This window comes from Schistocerca nitens, chromosome 6 (assembly GCF_023898315.1).
Source record: "Schistocerca nitens isolate TAMUIC-IGC-003100 chromosome 6, iqSchNite1.1, whole genome shotgun sequence".
NCBI classification, from domain to species: domain Eukaryota; kingdom Metazoa; phylum Arthropoda; class Insecta; order Orthoptera; family Acrididae; genus Schistocerca; species Schistocerca nitens.
This window is the reverse complement of record NC_064619.1, coordinates 475,954,901-475,971,458: the sequence shown is the minus strand read 5'-3', so window position 1 is coordinate 475,971,458 and position 16,558 is coordinate 475,954,901. Positions and strand designations below refer to the sequence as shown.

The following is a 16,558-nucleotide window of genomic DNA, read 5'->3' as shown; positions in this document are numbered from 1 at the left end:
CCTGGACTTCAGGAAGGCATTTGATACGGTTCCGCACTTACGTTTAGTGAAAAAAATACGTGCTTACGGAATATCGGACCAGGTTTGTGATTGGATTCAGGATTTCCTAGAAGAAAGAACACAACATGTCATTCTTAACGGTTCAAAATCTGCAGATGTAGAGGTAATTTCGGGAGTACCGCAAGGAAGCGTGATAGGACCTTTATTGTTTACAATATACATAAATGACTTAGTTGACAACATCGGTAGCTCCGTGAGGCTATTTGCAGATGACACGGTTGTCTACAAGAAAGTAGCAACATCAGAAGACTCGTACGTACTCCAGGAAGACCTGCAGAGGATTAATGAATGGTGCGACAGCTGGCAGCTTTCCCTAAACGTAGATAAATGTAATATAATGCGCATACATAGGGGCAGAAATCCATTCCAGTACGATTATGCCATAGGTGGTAAATCATTGGAAGCGGTAACGACCGTAAAATACTTAGGAGTTACTATCCGGAGCGATCTGAAGTGGAATGATCACATAAAACAAATAGTGGGAAAAGCAGGCGCCAGGTTGAGATTCATAGGAAGAATTCTAAGAAAATGTGACTCATCGACGAAAGAAGTAGCTTACAAAACGCTTGTTCGTCCGATTCTTGAGTATTGCTCATCAGTATGGGACCCTTACCAGGTTGGATTAATAGAAGAGATAGACATGATCCAGCGAAAAGCAGCGCGATTCGTCATGGGGACATTTAGTCAGCGCGAGAGCGTTACGGAGATGCTGAACAAGCTCCAGTGGCGGACACTTCAAGAAAGGCGTTACGCAATACGGAGAGGTTTATTATCGAAATTACGAGAGAGCACATTCCGGGAAGAGATGGGCAACATATTACTACCGCCCACATATATCTCGCGTAATGATCACAACGAAAAGATCCGAGAAATTAGAGCAAATACGGAGACTTACAAGCAGTCGTTCTTCCCACGCACAATTCGTGAATGGAACAGGGAAGGGGGGATCAGATAGTGGTACAATAAGTACCCTCCGCCACACACCGTAAGGTGGCTCGCGGAGTATAGATGTAGATGTAGATGTAGAAGACGGGACTAACGTACAATTCGTTTGAGGTCAACAGTGTGCATACCCTCAAAGTTTCGTGACATGTTGGACAAGGAATTTTTGTACATATTTTTGTTTTATTAGAGAAAGCTTTCACCCAAGCCAAAGAAGATAAGTGTGCAACTCATCTGTTTGCTGGAGCAGGTTGTGGACAGCGGTGAGGACGTTGTGAACTGTCCATGGAGTTCTTTGTATTGCTAATGCAGTTAAGATTTGGCAACGATGCTGACAATATGTGAGACTTCGTGATCGTTCATTCACTTTCGGGATTGGTGCTGAATGATCATCCTTAATTCTCGTAATATTCTCCTTTTATAGTGATGAAGAAATGTGAATAGTCTTCGTACGACATCGGGATCGTAAATTCTATTTTTGACCTTAGGACTGTCATTTCACGCTCAAATTTCAACCAGTTTCGTATTTTATGTTGTGAAATATCTGCATTAACTAACACCAGGGCAATAGCGTACAACTAAATAAGCAGTGTCATGTTTTCTCCATGGCACCATGCTTGTCTCTTGATCTAAGGCAAGGGTAGACCTCGTTGGGCTACCGATGTGTATCGCTTCAATTTTTTCTTTGTAATCTGCAAATAGAACGTAAATTTGTAACAAAATGCTAAGAAAACCTCTGCATTATGCCAACTGAAAGATCAGGTTATTTTTGTTTATTTTTATTTTTAATTGGTCAGCCTTCTTCCATGTTGTTGTGGTCTTCCGTCCTGAGACTGGTTTGATGCAGCTCTCCATGCTACTCTATCCTGTGCAAAGTACTTCATCTCCCAGTACCTACTGCAACCTACATCCTTCTGAATCTGCTTAGTGTATTGATCTCTTGGTCTCCCTCTACGATTTTTACCCTCCACGCTGCCCTCCAATGCTAAATTTGTGATCCCTTGATGCCTCAAAACATGTCCTACCAACCGATCCTTTCTTCTAGTCAAGTTGTGCCACAAACTTCTCTTCTCCCCAATCCTATTCAATACCTCCTCATTAGTTACGTGATCTACCCACCTTATTTTCAGCATTCTTCTGTAGCACCAAATTTCGAAAGCTTCTATTCTCTTCTTGTCCAAACTATATATCGTCCATGTTTCACTTCCTACTCCTACTCCTACTCCGAATTTTTCTTTTGTTTCCTTTACTGCTTGCTCAATATACAGATTGAATAACATCGGGGAGAGGCTACAACCCTGTCTCACTCCTTTCCCAACCACTGATTCCCTTTCATGCCCCTCAACTCTTATAACTGCCATCTGGTTTCTGTACAAATTGTAAATAGCCTTTCGCTCCTTGTGTTTTACCCCTGCCACCTTCAGAATTTGAAAGAGAGTATTCCAGTTAACGTTGTCAAAAGCTTTCTCTAAGTCTACAAATGCTAGAAACGTAGGTTTGCCTTTTCTTAATCTTTCTTCTAAGATAAGTCGTAAGGTTAGTATTGCCTCACGTGTTCCAACATTTCTACGGAATCCAAACTGATCTTCCCCGAGGTCCGCTTCTACCAGTTTTTCCATTCGTCTGTAAAGAATTCGCGTTAGTATTTTGCAGCTGTGACTTATTGAACTGATAGTTCGGTAATTTTCACATCTGTCAACACCTGCTTTCTTTGGGATTGGAATTATTATATTCTTCTTGAAGTCTGTGGGTATTTCGCCTGTCTCATACATCTTGCTCACCAGATGGTAGAGTTTTGTCATGACTGGCTCTCCCAAGGCCATCAGTAGTTCTAATGGAATGTTGTCTACTCCCGGGGCCTTGTTTCGACTCAGGTCTTTCAGTGCTCTGTCAAACTCTTCACGCGGTATCTTATCTCCCATTTCATCTTCATCTACATCCTCTTCCGTTTCCATAATATTGTCCTCAAGTACATCGCCCTTGTATAAACACTCTATATACTCCTTCCACCTTTCTGCCTTCCCTTCTTTGCTTAGAACTGGGTTTCCATCTGAGCTCTTGATATTCATACATGTGGTTCTCTTCTCTCCAAAGGTCTCTTTAATTTTCCTGTAGGCAGTATCTATCTTACCCCTAGTGAGACAAGCCTCTACATCCTTACATTTGTCCTCTAGCCATGTCTGCTTAGCCATTTTGCACTTCCTGTCGATCTCATTTTTGAGACGTTTGTATTCCTTTTTGCCTGCTTCATTTACTGCTTCCATATTACAATAATTTCATTCATTATTAGTTTGTCATTGTTACTATTATTATTCTTATTCCTTCATTCACAAAAGATTTCCAATCACTATTTGGTACCGGTGCACACGACCAGTATTAATTCTGCATGAGTGGAATGGTGGATGTTTTTCTACCCAGAGTATGCATATTTACCTTGGGGTCTCATTTTTAGGACGATAGGAAAAGCCCAATAAGAAAAGGCAACGTGAGGCCGGTGATGCAGTCAGAAGTCAACAACAGTTCCTGTTGATTTAAAACAGTGATGAACATGGAGGTTAAAAGGAGTTGTCATAACGTCACAGCCCTGAAACTCACATCCGCCATGTTAGTAGCCCCAAACATGAGCTTCTGATGTAAGTGTTTTGATCAAAAATGCTAGTTGCAACACATATGGGTGTACTAACCGTTGTCATTATAGTGTAAAGTGTAAAGGAATCACATTTCATTTGTATGTGTACCCCTTCAAGTGATATTTTCTTTTATATACATTAATCTTGGTTGCTCTGTTTACTTTTATTTTGTTTTCTTTATCTCATTTGACCTCAGAGTTCCCGTCAATCCAACCCGAAAAGCTCACGCGGTGCAGTCTGTGAGATGAAGAGATTGGAAACCGACCAAACATAGCAATTTCAGGAAGAGAACATAAGCCGAGAATTAGTTCTTCAGTCCGTATTTCAAGGAAACTTTCGATCACGAAAGCAGTTTTCTCACAACACATACTTCTGTTATTTGTTATTCGAAACGCATAGTTAGTTAGTTAGTCAATCGGTTGCGTGTTCCATTGATCAATCGCACAGTACGGTAGCCGTTATGACGTGGTACGTGTCAAGTGCACAAGCAATGCACGTATGAAAGAAGATTTTTTAATATATATACATATATTACAATACAGATTTAAAGATTAATATTTCTATTATTTACCCAATTCAATTAAATGGCACAAAATGCATGTACTTTGGCTGGCTCTGAGCACTATGGGACTCAACTGCTGAGGTCATTAGTCCCCTAGAACTTAGAACTAGTTAAACCTAACTAACCTAAGGACATCACACACATCCATGCCCGAGGCAGGATTCGAACCTGCGACCGTAGCGGTCTCGCGGTTCCAGACTGCAGCGCCAGAACCGCGCGGCCACTTCGGCCGGCGGAAGTGCATGTACTTTATTTATAGATTTATTTATTCTTATTCAAGAATTCGTCTATGGTATAGAAGTTGTCAAGGAGATAGGATTTTAATTTATTTTTGAAGCTATTACTGCTGTCTGTCAGACATTTTATTTCATCTGGTAATTTGTCGAAAATTCTTATAGCACCATATTTTACCCCTTTCTGTCCCAAAGATAGGTTGACTAAAGGGTAGTGTGAGTCTTTTTTTTCTGGTATTGTAATCATGAATGTCACTGTTGTTTTTAAACTGGTCCATGTTGTTGAGAACAAATTTCATTAGTGAGTAAATGTACTGTGAGGCCCTTGTAACAATTACCAATATTTTAAAGAGATGCCTACAAGATGTGCGACTATGAACCCCACACATTATTCTAACTAATTTCTTTTGAGCAGTGAATACTTTTTGATTAAATGTTGAGTTACCCCAAAATATTATTCCGTATGACATCAGAGAGTGAAAGTATGCAAAGTATGTTAGCTTAATAATTTCTATATCCTCAAAATTGGCAATTATTCTGATTGCAAAAGTTGCAGAACCTAGTCGCTTTAGAAGATCCAAAATATGAATTTTACAATTAAAATTCTCATCTATATGTACACCCACAAACTTAGTACGCTCTACCGTATCTACTGACGTCTGTTGATGTGTTATATTTATTGAAGGAACTGTACTTTTTGCACCAGAAAATTGGATGTACTGTGTTTTTTCAATGTATAGAGCAAGCCCATTTGCAGAAAACCAATAAATGACTTTTCCAAAGACCTTATTTGTATCGTTTTCAAGTGGAGTTTCTTTTACTGGATTAATAATGATGTTTGTATCATCAGCCAACAGTGTCAGTTCAGCTTCCTGGTTAAGACAGGAAGGGAGGTCGTTCACATATATCAAGAACAGAAAGGGACCCATGATTGAACCCTATGGAACACAATGTAATTTCACACCAGTTAGATGCAGTGGCAAACTTTATTAAATCACTTGACCCACATAAGGAAACATTTTGCTTCCTGTTCTGTAAGTATGACTTAAACCACTCATATGCTATTGCATTTATACCATAGAATTGTGGTTTCGGTAACACAATATCATGGTTCACACAATAAAATGCTATAGTATAAACAAAATTACATAAACGAGGTGAAACGAATAGTATTAGCGGATCAGACATACATTTGAGGCCAGATAAACATCTGAAAATGCCTTCCTGCAACTATATTATTCACGAAAGCACTGTAGCATTTTCTGCTTAAGACAACACAAACTGTACTAAGTTCGACAGTACAGCACTGCGGTGGATGATCCATTGACAGAATTGAACACGAAGCTCAAAATCCGTTGGCCTCAGTGCCTGCACACATTATTTATGACGGAGGTATATACCAGTTCCACCAGTACTCTCCATACTGAATCCTTCGAAGTATGCGTTTCGTGGGCTACAGTCAAAGCTGCCTGTCTCCTGCTGCAGTAAACGGCAAGGATCTTTGAGAGAGTACGACAGAACTTCATGTGCCATTGCCATGCATGCACTGAGACTGTCGGTCGTCACTTTGAAGGAACCATCAGAGATACGGATTTGTATTCCTTACATCATTTCGGGACCAAACAAGTGGGCAACAATACAAAACCAGCGGAGAGGCTAGTTACAGTGCATGATAGTGGGTGCTTTACATTAAACTGAAATAGGGAGCCAATGGTCAGAAATGCATGTTTATTGTGCTACAGACGTACACAGTATACACAGCATAACAACAACATAGATCATAGTAGCTGTTCGACCGCCAGCGTCAATGTATGCATGGCAATGCCACATGAAGTTCTGTCGCACTCTCTCAAAGATACGTGATGTCTGTTGTACCAGAAGACAGGCAGCTTGGGCCCTAGCAAGCAGGTCTTCTTTCGTTACTACGGCGATTTCATATAAGAAAACCTTGACGTAACCATACAGGAAAATGTCCAGAGGCGTGAGATCCGGTAATCTCGCCGGCTACGAGACAGGACTTCCTCTTCTAATCCAATGATGACGGTACTTGTTGTTCAGGTGTTCGCTGACATTAACATAGGAGAGGGTTGGTGCACTATTGTGTTGAAACCACATCCTTTCGCAGACAAAAAGGGGGAAAGTGTCCAAGGACTGTGCCAGCACTTTACGTAGGAACACCAGGTAATATGGACCAATCAAAGAGGAGGCAGTAAGTTAGGGTCTATTATGTGATCTTGGACAATGTCCTCCACACATTGACAGAAAAATTGTCTCTGGTGGCCACCGATGTGGGTGACGTGGGGATTGTCTTCACTCCGGACACGGCTGGCACGGCTGTTGAAACAACCATCATGGGTGAATGAGGCCTTATCCGTGGACAACACATACTGCACGAAGTTCGGTACTACAGCACTGCGGTGGATAATCCATTGACAGAAACGAACGTGGGGCTCAAAATCCGTTGGTCCAAGTGCTTGCACACGCTATTTGCGATAGTGGTGTAATACCAGATTGACCAGTATCCACTGTATCGCTGGAAGTGTGCGTTTCATGGGCTAGGGCCCAATCTGACTGTCTCCTTGTACAATAGACACCAATGATCTTTGAGACAGTACAGCATAACTCCTTGCGCCATTGCCATGCAGGCAATGAGATTGGCGGTGGTTACTTTGAGCAATAACTATGAGCTACGTTGTTGTTATGCGGTCTGCACTGTATACGCCCATAACACAATAAATATGTATTTCCGACCTTTGGTTCCCAATCTCTATGTAATCGCTTGTGGACCCACTACTACCTGTTTCAGTTTGACCCAAAAGGCTTGAGACACCTTGTCTGTATAGATCTCAAGGTGAAAAACTCATGAAGATACAGAACTGCATATTGCCCACATCTCCAGGCCGGATTCCTTGTTAATGAACATAATTTTCAGTTTCTTCTCCTCCGAATCCTCAAATGAATAGATTACTGTGTGGCACTGGATGATTAGTTAACTGTGTTTCTTAATACTTCCATCCTCACCAACATACTTCTGCATTCTTGCGGTAGTAGTGAAATTCTAACTGTATGTGCCACAAGACTGCACGTAGTCAATTTGATTTCGATGTGCAAAGCGTTTGATCTCTTACTGTTTTCGGTTCTAGGCGCTACAGTCTGCAGCCGAGCGACCGCTCCGGTCGCAGGTTCGAATCCTGCCTCGGGCATGGATGTGTGTGATGTCCTTAGGTTAGTTAGGTTTAATTAGTTCTAAGTTCTAGGCGACTGATGACCTCAGAAGTTAAGTCGCATAGTGCTCAGAGCCATTTCTTACTGTTTAGTGATGGGTGGGGCAAGTTGATTTCCAGTTACCTTTCATTCCACTGAAATGAACTTACATTGCAAACTGTCAATGTTAGTACTTTATTTGTTAGTATTTTGAGCAAATCGTAATTGTCATGCAAGTTTGTATACCTCAGTATTTTATGTGCTATAATTTGCAAAGATGGAAACTAATATCCCTAACTTTGCCATCCCTAACACCGGCGTTAACAGCCCCCTTCCATACCGGAAAGAATCACAGCAGCTTCTCGTTAGTTCAGTCGTTCTTCAAATGTACGAGGGCGGTGTGAGTTGTCAGTTCTAATCACAGAACTCGAAGTTCTTATTTCTCGTTTAATGTAAAGGAGCTGCTAGTTGCTAGAAAAAAATTCTTTAAAAAACCTTTACACATTAAGTCTTCTCTTATGCTCGTCTCAGTCGGCTCTACCAATGGGCATAGTTGTCTGCTTTGCGAATACCAAACCGATCACTGTGCAGACGTTTCTGAAGAAGTTCAGCTTCACTTTCAACGATACCAGTTTTAGTTTTGTTCGACACGTAGATCCATGCGCCAGGGAAATATTTATGGAGTGAACATACAGATTAACATACTTGTTCTTTGTTAAATCTCTGTGATGGTAATTAGGCACCCTTATAGACTTTTTCCAACTCTGGCGTTAGAAACTTCCTTCACTCTAGGTAGCTTATAAAGGCAATTTTGTTGGTTTAAATCTAACTGAGTACCTTGAATATCACTTTAGATCCGCGCTGAGATTTCCATGAACGTGTGTGTTAATGTAGAGCACGCAGTGCAAGGTATTCACACAGTTCATCGCATATATTTACCGTCAGGAATCAAATAATGACAGTAAAACAAATTACACCACAGTTACTTATTTCAAAATCCTGACGAAAAAATTGCGTGGAAAATCGCTTCTAAAAGAATATGGAACGATATACAAAGCATTACTCATCACACTAAACCACGTAGTGCGAGGTACTCTGATTGGATCACAAACTATATAAATAATTTTGAGTCATACTTACGTCTTCCATGTTAGTGTAATACACCGAGGTGATAGCGATGTTCACCTGTACATATGGCAGTAGTATCATGTACGCAATGTATAAAAGGACAGTGCATTGGCTGAGATGTCATCTATACTCAGGTGATTCATGTGTAAAGGTTCCCGACGTGTTTATGGCCGCACAATGGGAATTAACAGACTTCGAACAAGGAATGGTAGTTGGATCTAGACTCATGGGGTGTTCCATTTCGGAAATCGTTAGGGAATTCAATATTCCGAGACACACTGTGCCAAGTGTGTGCCGAGAATAGGACGAATTAGTGACAGCAGCGGCGTTTACGTAGAGTTGTCACTGTTAACTGACAAGCAACATTGTTTGAAATAACCACAGAAAGCAAATGGGTTCGTACGGCGAACGTATCAGTTAGGATAGCCCGGTGAAATTTGGCGTTAATGGGCTGCGGCAGCAGATGACTGACACAAGAGCCTTTGCTAAAAGCACGACAGCACCTTCAGCGCCTTTCCTGGGATCGTGACCGTATCGGTTGGACCATAGACGACTGGAAAATAGTGGTCTGGTTAAATGAGACCCGATTTCAGTTGGTAACAGCTGATGGTAGGGTACGAGTGTGGCGCAGACTCCACGGGGTCACTGTGCAAGCTGGTGGTGGTTCCACAATCATGTGGTCCGTGAATACGTGGAATGGACTGGGTCCTGTGGTCTGAACCGATCACTGACTCCAAATGGTTATGTTCGGCTATTGGGAGACTGTTTGCCGTCATTCATGGACGTCATGTTCTTAAACAACGACGAAATTTGTATGGACGACGATGCGCCATGTCACAGAGCCACAATTCTTCGCCATTGGTTTTAAAAACATTCTGGGCAATTCGAGCGAATGATTTGGCCACCTAGATCGCCCGACATGAATCCCATCGAACACTTATGGGCAATAACCGAGATGTCAGATCATGCATAAAATCCTGCACCTGCAACACTGTCGCTATTATTGGCGGCTATAGGACAGCATGGCTCATTATTTCTGCAGGGGACTGCCAAGGCCCTTTTTAAGTCCATACCACGTCGAGTTGTTGCACTAGACCGGGCAAAAGGATTCCGACAAAATATTACAAGGTACCTCATGACTTTTCCAACATTTAGAGCCAGCTGCCATTCATCACAGCAACTACAAATTTTGTCTGAGTCATCTTGCATATTTCTACAGCCGATTAACGACGACATTAGCAAACAGCCGTGAATTGCTGCTCGCCACATCCGTCAGGTCATTTAGTGATACAGAGAATAAAAGCGCACCTATAATACTTCCGTGGAGCTCTCATGACGAAACCTTCGTCTCTCATGGATACTCGCCGTCGAGGACCACTTACTGGGTTCTAACGTAAAAACGTCTTTTAACCACTCACATATCTGGGAAGATGAAATGTATGCTCGGACGTTCATCAGCCATCTGCAGTTGATAACAATCACTTCCGGAAATCTAAGAATGCGTGAGTTCCCTCTTGCCCTTCATCCATTGTTTGAACATAGGATGTCATGTGAGAAAAGTGCCAACTGAGATTCGCACGAGCGATGCTCTCTAGCTTCTTGATGTTTTGTTGGCGGAAGCTTTTCCGTCTCAAGGAAATTTATTATATTCGAAATCAAAATGTGTTCAAGAATTCTGCAGCAAACCGATATTGAGGATATTGACTGTAACTACGTGTGACAGTTCTTTTACCCTTCTTATACAGGGTGGTCCATTGATAGTGACCGGCCAAATATCTCACGAAATAAGCATCAAACGAAAAAACTGCAAAGAACGAAACTCGTCTAGCTTGAAGGGGGAAACCAGATATCGCTGTGGTTGGCGCGCTAGATGTCGCTGCCTTAGGTCAAACGGATATCAACAGCGTTTTTTTTTTTAAATAGGAACCCCCATTTTTCATTACATATTCGTGGAGTACGTAAAGAAATATGAATGTCTTAGTTGGACCACTTTTTTCGCTTTGTGATAGATAGCGCTGTAATAGTCACAAACATATGGCTCACAGTTTTAGACGAATAGTTGGAAACAGGTAGGTGGAGCACGATAACAAATATCTTTCAACTTTCCCCACAGAAAGAAATCCGGGGACGTCAGATCCGGTGAACGTGCGGGCGATGGTATGGTGCTTAGAAGACCAATCCACCTGCCATGAAATACGCTGTTCAATACCGCTGCAACCGCACGCGAGCTATGTGCCGGACATTCATCATGTTGGAAGTACATCGCCATTCTCTCATGCAATGAAACATCTTGTTGTAACATCGGTAGAACATTACGTAGGAAATCAGAATACATTGCACCATTTAGACTACCATCGATAAAATGGGGGCCAATTATCCTTCCTCCCATAATGCCGCACCATACATTAACCCGCCAAGGTCGCTGATGTTCCACTAGTAGCAGCCATTGTGGATTTTCAGTTGCCCAATAGAGCATAATTTGCCGGTTTACGTTACCGCTGTTGGTGAATGACGCTTCGTCACTAAATAGAACGCGTGCAAAAAATCTGTCATCGCCCCGTAATTTCTCTTGTGCCCAGTGGCAGAACTACACGACGTTCAAAGTCGTCGCCATGCAATTCCTGGTGCATAGAAATATGGTACGGGTGCAATCGATGTTGATGTAGCATTCTCAACACCGACTTTATTTGAGATTCCCGATTCTCACGCAATTTGTCTGCTACTGATGTGCCCATTAGCCGCGACAGTAGCTAAAACACCTACTTGGGCATTATCATTTGTTGCAGGTCGTGGTTGACGTTTCACATGTGGCTGAATACTTCCTGTTTCCTTAAGTAACGTAACCATCTGGCGAACGGTCCGGACACTTGAATGATGTTGTCCAGGATACCGAGCTGCATACATAGCACACGCCCGTTGGGCATTTTGATCACAATAGCCATACATCAACACGATATCGACCTTTTCCGCAATTGGTAAACGGTCCATTTTAGCACGGGTAATGTATCACGAAACACCGTCCACACTGGCGGAATGTTACGTGATACCACGTACTTATACGTTTGTGACTATTACAGTGCCATCTATCACAAAGCGAAGAAAGTGATCAAACTAAAACATTCATATTCTTTTACGTACTACACGAATATGTAATAAAAAGTGGGGGTTCCTGTTTAAAAAAACGCAGTTGATATCCGTTTGACCTATGGCAGCGCCATCTAGCGCACCAACCATAGCGCCATCTGGTTTCCCCCTTCAAGCTAGACAAGTTTCGTTCTTTGTAGTTTTTTCGTTTGACGCTTATTTCGTGAGATATTTCGCCCGGTCACGATCAATGGACCACACTGTATACAGGAGTCACGAGCGACGATTCGATTTGGACTTCTCTGTGCGCGAGAGATTCTCAATGAACGCGGGATAAGTAAGGAGCCAGTGCTCTGTAAAACCGAACTTGGATTCCGTCTGGACCCGTTGACTTCTTTGTTTTCAACTCTTTCAGTTTGTTCTCTACGCCACGGATCTCAATTTTTATGTCCTCTGTGCAGGAGTCTGTACGACAGAAAACAACGGTATGTTTGTACGATGGTTTTGCGCGAATGATTTCTTAAGCGGAAAACTTAAAACTGCAGCTTTCCTTTTGCTGTCTTTTGCCGCCGCCCCAGACTGGTCGACACACGCGCACAAGTAGTTTGGTAACTTAGCTGAACCAAGTTTGTTTCAGGGTTTATCAGTGCGCGGATCGTGTTCTTTAATTAAAGACTATCCACCACTAATACGAACATTTGTTTGTGTTGCTAAGAATAATAAGAGTATTTTAAATAACGCCGAGAACAAAAATGTTGTTTATGTCCTCTCCGCGGCAAGTGTTGATGGTCGTTGTCTCCACACGCAATTTTTTCAACACGCATACAATACAAACCACAGTGACATTCAATTTATTTCTGAAGCAAGTATTTACAATTAACCTACATCAATTTCGTGAATATCTGGTTACTCATATTACAAATGGATGACTAAACTCTCTATATGGGATCAGTTTAGAAAAAATCGCATTTCAGTGCACAAGACAAGTGGATACATTAACGTAACGAAATAATAACGCTATCTCGGATGGAAGCGCGTAGAAAATTTGTTGGGGCCCTGTTGTGGCTGCTGTTGCAGTCTATAAGGGGCAGTCAAATGAAAACGAGACAGATGGAAAAAAGTGCGTCAGCTGCTCATTATTTCAAAAGTAATCGCCACAACTGTTCATACATTTATCCCATTGCAACAAAAGTCGCTCAGTGCCATCACGGAAAAATGTTTGCAGAAGCCTACGGAACCATGATTGCACCGAGGCATACGCCTCTTCTTCCGAAGTAAATCGATGGGCCCATGTGTTGCCAAGGTTATTTCGAGTACGCTGAAAAATTTTCGCTGGGAAGCTCTTACAGTTCCCCCATACAGTCCCGATTTCTCCCCAAGCGATTTCCATATTTTTGGAGCGCTAAAGAAAGACATTCGGGGCTGTCGTTTTTCTTCGGACGTGGAGGCGCACGCCTGGGTACAATCATGCTTCCGCAGGTAACCGCATTTTTCCATGAAGGCATTCACTGTCAGATCTCACAGTGGGCTGAGTGTATTTACATTTATTGCGATTACCTTTGAAATAATAAACAGTTTACTTATTTTTTTCCGTCTGTCTCCCTTTACATGTAGTCATAATTAATACTCGTGTACAAACACAACTGTGGGAGATAAAAAATGATGAAAAACTACATTTTTATCTATCGGTAATGCTTTATCATACCAATTTACTTTCTACAGATACCATGTGGCGGCTCTTGGAGAAAGGCTGCAACAGCTGTACGGAAGACGAGCGGAAGGTGTACAGTTTCATGGCGTACCTGTCCAACAACAGGCCGAATGAGTGGCAGCAAGTCCTGAATATGTACGACCCCCAGGGCGAATTCAAGAGGAAGAACGGCGATCAGTGGAAAGAATACGGCGTACTTGTGTAAAGCTCTTGTATCCGGTAAAGAATTTATTCTTGTGTACGTCAATAAAAGCATTGCTTACTTTGACAATAACATTTCAATCAGGGAATTGATTTTTTTTTTTTTTTTTTTGAGTTTTCAGTCTTGTGACTGGTTTGATGCGGCCCGCCACGAATTCCTCTCGTGCGCCAACCTTTTCATCTCAGAGCAGTGCTTGTAACATATGTCCTCAATCATCTATTGGATGTATTCCAATCTCTGTCTTCCTCTTCAGGTTTGACTGCTTACAGCTCCGTCTAGCACCATAAAGGTTATTCCACGATGTCTTAATAGATGTCCTATCATCCTGTCACTTCTTATTATCAGTGTTTCTCATATATTTATTTCCTCGCCGATTCTGCGGAGAAGCTCGTCATTCCTTACCACAAGAGTCAACCTAATTTTCAATATGAAACTTCCTGGCAGATTAAAACTGTGTGTCGAACCGAGACTCGAACTCGGGAACTTTGCCTTTTGCGGTCAAGTGCTCTACCAACTGAGCTACCCAAGCACGACTCACGACCCCTCCTCACAGATTTAATTCCGCCAGTACCTCGTCTCCTACCTTCCAAACTTCACAGAAGCTCTTCTGCGAACCTTGCAGAACTCCTGGAAGAAAGGATATTGCAGAGACGTGGCTTAGCCTCAGCCTGGGGGATGTCTCCGCAATATCCTTTCTTGCAGGAGTGCTAGTTCTGCAAGGTTGGCAGAAGAGCTTCTGTGAAGTTTGGAAGGTAGGAGACGAAGTACTGGCAGAATTCAAGCTGTGAGGACGGGTCGTGAGTCGTGCTTGGGTAGCTCAGTTGGTAGAGCACTTGCCCCCAAAAGGCAAAGGTCCGAGTTCGAGTCTCAGTCCGGCACGCAGTTTTAATCTGCCAAGAAGTTTCATATCAGCGCACACTCCGCTGCAGAGTGAAAATCTCATTCTTATTATTTTCAATATTCTTATGTAGCACTGCATCCCGAAAGCTTTGATTCTGCTCAGTTATGGTTTTCCCACAGTCCGCGTTTCACTGCCATACGATGCTGTGCTCCAAACGTACATTCTCAGAAACTTCTTCCTCAAATTAGGACCTACGTATGATACTAGTAGACTACTCTTGGTCAGGAATGCTCTCTTTACCTGTACTAGCCTCCTTTTTATGTTCGCCTTTCTCCGCCCATCGCCAGTCATTTTGCTGCCTTGGTGGGAGAACTCCGTTACTTCGCCTACTTTGGGGTCCCCAATTCTTACGTTAAGTTTTTTGCTGTTCTCATTTCTGCTACTCCTCATTACTTTCGTCTTTCTTCGATTTACTCTCAATCCATATTCTGAACTCATTACACTGTTCATTCCATACAACAGATACTGTAAAAAAATGTTCAAATGTGTGTGAAATCTTATGGGACTTAGCTGCTAAGGTCATCAGTCGCTAAGCTTACACACTACTTAACCTAAATTATCCTAAGGACAAACACACACACCCATGCCCGAAGGAGGACTCGAACCTCCGCCAGGACCAGCCGCACAGTTCATGACTGCAGCGCCTGAGACCGCTCGGCTAATGACGCGCGGCAACAGATACTGTAATTCTACTTGAATTTCATTGAGGATAGCTATGTTATCAGCGATTCTTAGCATTTATATCCTTTTACCTTGCATTTTTATCCCACTCTTGAACCTTCCATTCATTTCCGTCATTAATTCTTCCATCTGTAGATTGAACAGTAGGTGTGGAATCGTACATCTCTGTTTTAAACACATTTAATATGAGCACATTGCTTTTGTCTTCTAGTCTTAATGTTCGTTATCGGATATTGTAACCTCCCAGCAATAAAGTTAGTCCATATTAACTGAATAATAAAATGAGCCAAGCGCAACCTCCTTGCAAAATTAAAGAATAAAAATTGCGCAAATGTAAACTCCCCACAAAATATCGTTAAGGGATGAAGATTGATCACAAACCCACAATAACATTAATTAAATAATGAACCATGAACTGAATATATCATCTCAACAAAAATAATTAAACCTGATAAATCTTATAAGGGCAGCGACGCTGACCTTCGGCCCTGTGAAATAATTAAACCTGATAAATTCTTACCTCAATAAAACTGCATCTACATCTGCTCTTATTTTTTGGCACAGCTCCGTGCAATGCTGGCCTATATTTAATTTTGATTCTTGGAGGAAATGCATAGGAAATATTCTTTAAATTGAAATAAATGCTTTTTCTTCAACAGAGAGGAAAAATTCTTTAAATTGAAATAGTTACTTTTCTTTAAAAGATTTACTTTGTAAAAAATTATTATTGGGGCATTTTTTGAACAAATTAATTACAATTACCATACATTATTAGCTGAGCGCAATGCTGCTTCATTACCTTCTACAATAATATACATATCGTCCACCACATTCCTGACCAGACTCGTGGGCAGAGCACACCGCGGACGCATGCCAACTCGCTACACACAACTGTACCAGACTGCTACTACTCTCCAACTGACGACTCGCGCGGTCAAGCGCAGACTAGCAACGATAAATAACTCTCTGGTCAGAGATTCTGTCATGCCTCGCCATCGCTGGCAATGAATACATACATGTTTCATAACCCTCCACTGGGGGGCAAAAATTTGGCAGCGATGGTGAGTCATTTGGACTTACCATAAGCAACAAATTTTTTCTTAACTAATTAACTTTCTTCCCCCATGAACCATGGACCTTGCCGTTGGTGGGGAGGCTTGCGTGCTTCAGCGATACAGATGGCCGTACCGTAGGTGCAACCACAACGGAGGGGTATCTGT

At 42.1% G+C, this 16,558-nt stretch overlaps 1 protein-coding gene across 1 annotated transcript in view; it reads left to right on the top strand.

Moving 5' to 3' along the window:
* The window catches only part of LOC126262613 (uncharacterized), a 29,846-nt gene extending 16,018 nt beyond the window's left edge, over positions 1-13,828 (top strand). Inside the window, exon 2 of the mRNA XM_049959368.1 lies at positions 13,566-13,828. Coding sequence (XP_049815325.1) covers positions 13,566-13,759 — 194 coding nt within the window. The 3' untranslated portion in view covers positions 13,760-13,828. The remainder of the gene's footprint in view (positions 1-13,565) is intronic.
* Positions 13,829-16,558: the final 2,730 nt, after the last annotated feature.